Source organism: Myotis lucifugus, unplaced genomic scaffold, assembly GCF_000147115.1.
Source record: "Myotis lucifugus unplaced genomic scaffold, Myoluc2.0 scaffold_14, whole genome shotgun sequence".
Lineage (NCBI taxonomy): Eukaryota > Metazoa > Chordata > Mammalia > Chiroptera > Vespertilionidae > Myotis > Myotis lucifugus.
In genome coordinates this window covers 10,516,731-10,520,502 of record NW_005871062.1, presented here as the reverse complement: position 1 = coordinate 10,520,502, position 3,772 = coordinate 10,516,731, and the positions used below count along the sequence as shown (strand labels likewise).

The 3,772-nt window shown below is 58.5% G+C and overlaps 1 protein-coding gene across 1 annotated transcript in view; it reads left to right on the top strand.

Annotated features, from left to right (window-relative positions):
- Window positions 1-3,772, top strand: part of CHRD (chordin) — an 8,715-nt gene that overhangs the window by 2,095 nt on the left and 2,848 nt on the right. Inside the window, exons 2-12 of the mRNA XM_023750506.1 lie at window positions 190-355; window positions 448-547; window positions 672-759; window positions 1,338-1,479; window positions 1,592-1,732; window positions 1,817-1,899; window positions 1,978-2,125; window positions 2,285-2,391; window positions 2,511-2,630; window positions 3,252-3,408; window positions 3,750-3,766. Of these exons, the coding sequence (XP_023606274.1) occupies window positions 190-355; window positions 448-547; window positions 672-759; window positions 1,338-1,479; window positions 1,592-1,732; window positions 1,817-1,899; window positions 1,978-2,125; window positions 2,285-2,391; window positions 2,511-2,630; window positions 3,252-3,408; window positions 3,750-3,766 (1,269 nt within the window). The remainder of the gene's footprint in view (window positions 1-189; window positions 356-447; window positions 548-671; window positions 760-1,337; window positions 1,480-1,591; window positions 1,733-1,816; window positions 1,900-1,977; window positions 2,126-2,284; window positions 2,392-2,510; window positions 2,631-3,251; window positions 3,409-3,749; window positions 3,767-3,772) is intronic.

The window sequence follows — 3,772 nt, the reverse complement described above, 5'->3', positions numbered from 1 at the left end:
CATTAAACCGAGTGCCAACTGTCTGCGGGCAGCCGCGCCAGCTGCTGGCCACTGCTGCCAGACCTGCCGCCGGGTGAGGCCGGTTCGGTGTGAGGGGAGGGCGGCAGGGCTGCGTACTTGGTCCCGAGCCCCTCCTCCGGGGCGGATGGAGCCATCATAGCGGACGGAGCGGCCAATTGGCCCTTCCAGTGCCCCGCTGAAGCCCGCGCCCCCACCCCTGGCGCAGAGCGCGGCGGTCCGGAGAAGCAGCCCACCGGCCTGGCCTTCGAGTATCCGCGGGACCCAGAGCACCGCAGCTACAGCGACCGCGGGGAGCCGGGCGCCGAGGACCGGGCGCGCGGGGATGGCCACACGGGTAGGCAGGGACCCAGCCAGGACCGGGGTCGCGGTTTTGGCGCGGCCGTCACAGCGGGTGAAGATATTAGGGACATCTTCCTTCTCTCCCAGACTTCGTGGCGCTGCTGACGGGGCCGAGGTCGCAGGCCGTGGCAAGGGCGCGAGTGATACTGCTGCGCTCTAGTCTGCGTTTCTCCATCTCCTACCGGCAGTGAGAACGGGCCAGGAGGGAGGAAGAGCGGGCTGGGCGCTGGGGCGGGAGAGTTGGGACAGGCTGGAGGGGCTGCTTCTGGCCCAGGCTCAGAGTCCGTGCTCCCCTGCACCCTCATTCCCAGGCTGGACCGTCCCACCCGAATCCGCTTCTCAGACTCCACTGGCAGCGTCCTGTTCGAACACCCTGCAGCTCCGACCCAAGATGGCTTGGTGAGATGATGCCATTTATGAGTGCTTATCTAGTTTGGACACTGTGCTGAGAGTGTGCTCTGCATGACCTCCTTTGGTCCTCACAACAGTCCAATGGGAGGAAGGCACTGACATCATATGCCCATTTTACAGATGAGGAAATTGAGGCTCAGTAGCAGAATGTGATTTGCGCAAGGTCACACAGCTGTAAGTGGTGGAGGCAGGATTTGGACCCCTGGATTCCTTCTTCTTTTAAAAAAAATTTTTTTTTTATTGATTTCAGAGAGAAAGGGAGAGGGAGAGAGACATAGAAACATCAATGATGAGAGAGAATCATTGATTGGCTGCCTCCTGCACACCCCCTACTGGGGATAGAGCCGGCGACCTGGGCATGTGCCCTTGGCCAGAATCGAACCTGGGACCCATCAGTCTGCAGGCCGACACTCTGTCCACTGAGCCAAACAGGCTAGGGGTGGATTCTTAAGCTTCCTAGGAGAGCATGGGGGCTCCTTCCCATATTCCTTCTTCATCAGATAGGCCTCTTCGCTGGCCTATCCTGCATACTGTTTGAGTAGGGTCTTCTTGTCTCTCTGCTCCAGGTGTGTGGGGTGTGGCGAGCAGTGCCTCGGTTGTCTCTGCGGCTCCTCAGGGCAGAACAGCTACATGTGGCACTTGTGACACCCACTCATCCTTCAGGGGAGGTCTGGGGGCCCCTCATCCGGCACCGGGCTCTGGCTGCAGGTGAGGGGAGCAACAGCCCCCGGGCATGAAGCTCTGTCTTCTCTATACCGAGGAATGGAGTGGGCTGCGGAGGGGACTTTCTGATGGGCTCTCTTGGTCCTCCCTCTCCCAGAGACCTTCAGTGCCATCCTGACCCTGGAAGGCACCCCACAACAGGGCATAGGTGGCATCACCCTACTCACTCTCAGTGACACAGAGGACTCCTTGCATTTTTTGCTGCTCTTCCGTGGGCTGCTGGAATCCAGGAGTGGGGGTAAGTGGGATATGGGGAGGGCATGTGAGAAGGGCAGGGAGAGCAGCTGGCTCTCAGCGGTGTCCACATGTACCATCGTTTCAGGACCAGCCCAGGTTCCCTTGCGGCTCCAGATTCTACACCAGGGGCAGCTGTTGCGAGAGCTCCAGGCCAATGCCTCAGCCCAGGTGAGCGAAGGTTTGGCTTTTGTTGCCACCTGCTCTGGCCTCTTGCTGCTCCCATCGATTATCCTGCTCTGTCCCTAGGACCCAGGCTTCGCTGAGGTGCTGCCTAACCTGACAGCCCAGGAGATGGACTGGCTGGTGCTGGGGAAGCTGCAGATAGCCCTGGAGAGGGCAGGTAGCCCAGGGCTGCGTATCAGTGGACACATTGCTGCCAGGCAGAGCTGCGATGGTGAGGCAGGGTGGAGCCTGGCTCCCTGGGCACACGCCACTGAGAGGCATAGACAAGTGCCAGGGGCAGGGCCAGGGTGGATATGGGAGGGATCCTGGGGGCTGGGGGTATGAATGGCCATGGGGCCAGCCTGCCTCCACTTGTCTTGCCCCTCTGCAGTCCTGCAAAGTGTCCTTTGTGGGGCCGATGCCCTGATCCCAGTTCAGACAGGTGCAGCTGGCTCAGCCAGCCTTACACTGCTAGGAAACGGCTCCCTAATCTACCAGGTAAGTCAGGGGCTGCAGGAGGTGGAAGGGCAGTAGATTGAGGCAGAGATTTGGCCTGCAGTTCAGGCCCCAGGCCTTCTCTGCCACTCCAGTTTGCTCTACCCAACTCTGCCTACCAGGTGCAAGTGGTAGGTACAGGCAGCGAGGTGGTGGCCGTGACGCTGGAGACCAAGCCTCAGCGGAGGGACCAGCGCACTGTCCTGTGCCACATGGCTGGACTCCAGTCGGGAGGACACACAGTGAGTGATACAGGCAGAGCTGGGCCACAGGGCCCATGTACCACAATGTGGGGGTTGTGGGAAGCTAAGTTGGGTGGGCAGATAGGTTCAGCATCATTCACTCATTCACAGGCTCTCTCATTGATACATTGATTCACTGGACACATTTTTAGTGAGACTCAGGCCAAAGAGTACAAAGAAAATCAGATATGGCCCCTGTCCTCAGCAAGCTCATGTCAAATGAGAGGAGTAAGACAGGGAGACCAGTGCAGGAGATCACATACTAATTGTGAGAGCAATGGCTGCCGCTTATTGAGCCTTTCTAGGTGCCACGTACTAGACTGGTTGCCTTACTTATATTATTGTTGGCCCTCGCAGTACCCATTTTAGAGATGATGAAGTGAAGGATCAGAGGTGAACTCTTCAAGGTTATTACATACGTAGGAAGTGGCAGAGAAGGGACTTGAACTTGGGCCTGCAAGGTTCTTATTCAGTGTTACTGGTGTGGGGAAGTGTGTATGGGTGTAGTGGGGACACAAAACATGGAAAGGCTTCAGAATCTTAGGCTTGTGTGAAAGCTGAGGAGGGTTCACCTGGGGTCTGGCAGGCTCCAGCTAGGGCTCACCCTTCACTGTCCCCTAGGCCATGGGCGTCTGCCCTGGGCTGGGTGCCCGAGGGACTCATATGCTGCTGCAGAATGAGCTATTCCTGAATGTGGCCACCAAGGACTTCCCAGATGGAGAGCTGCGGGGGCATGTGGCTGCCCTGCCCTACAGTGGGCACAGCGCCCGCCATGACAGTGAGTGCCCATAGGTTTGCCTGCCCTTTGCTGCCCTCTAATCAGTGACTCAAGTACATAAGGGATGGTGTCAGAGCGCTAGAGCCTGATGTGTCTTTCTCTGCGTGAGCTCTAGGTTTGCATCCGGAGATGTATAGGTGGGATGTAAAGGGTGGCCCTCCTGGGAGATCCTCCCTGTTGTGATGGTGCAGGGGTCTAAAACTTGCTGCTCCCCAGCCCTGGGCTTATGGGCAGTGTCTGCCAGCTCACGGGGTCTGTGCTGGGCAACATGGGAATGCCGGGGTTGAGTGGCTGCTCTAGGCCACCTTCTCATCTGTCCCCTCTCCTCTGTCTGGATCCAGCACTGCCCGTGCCCCTGGCAGGA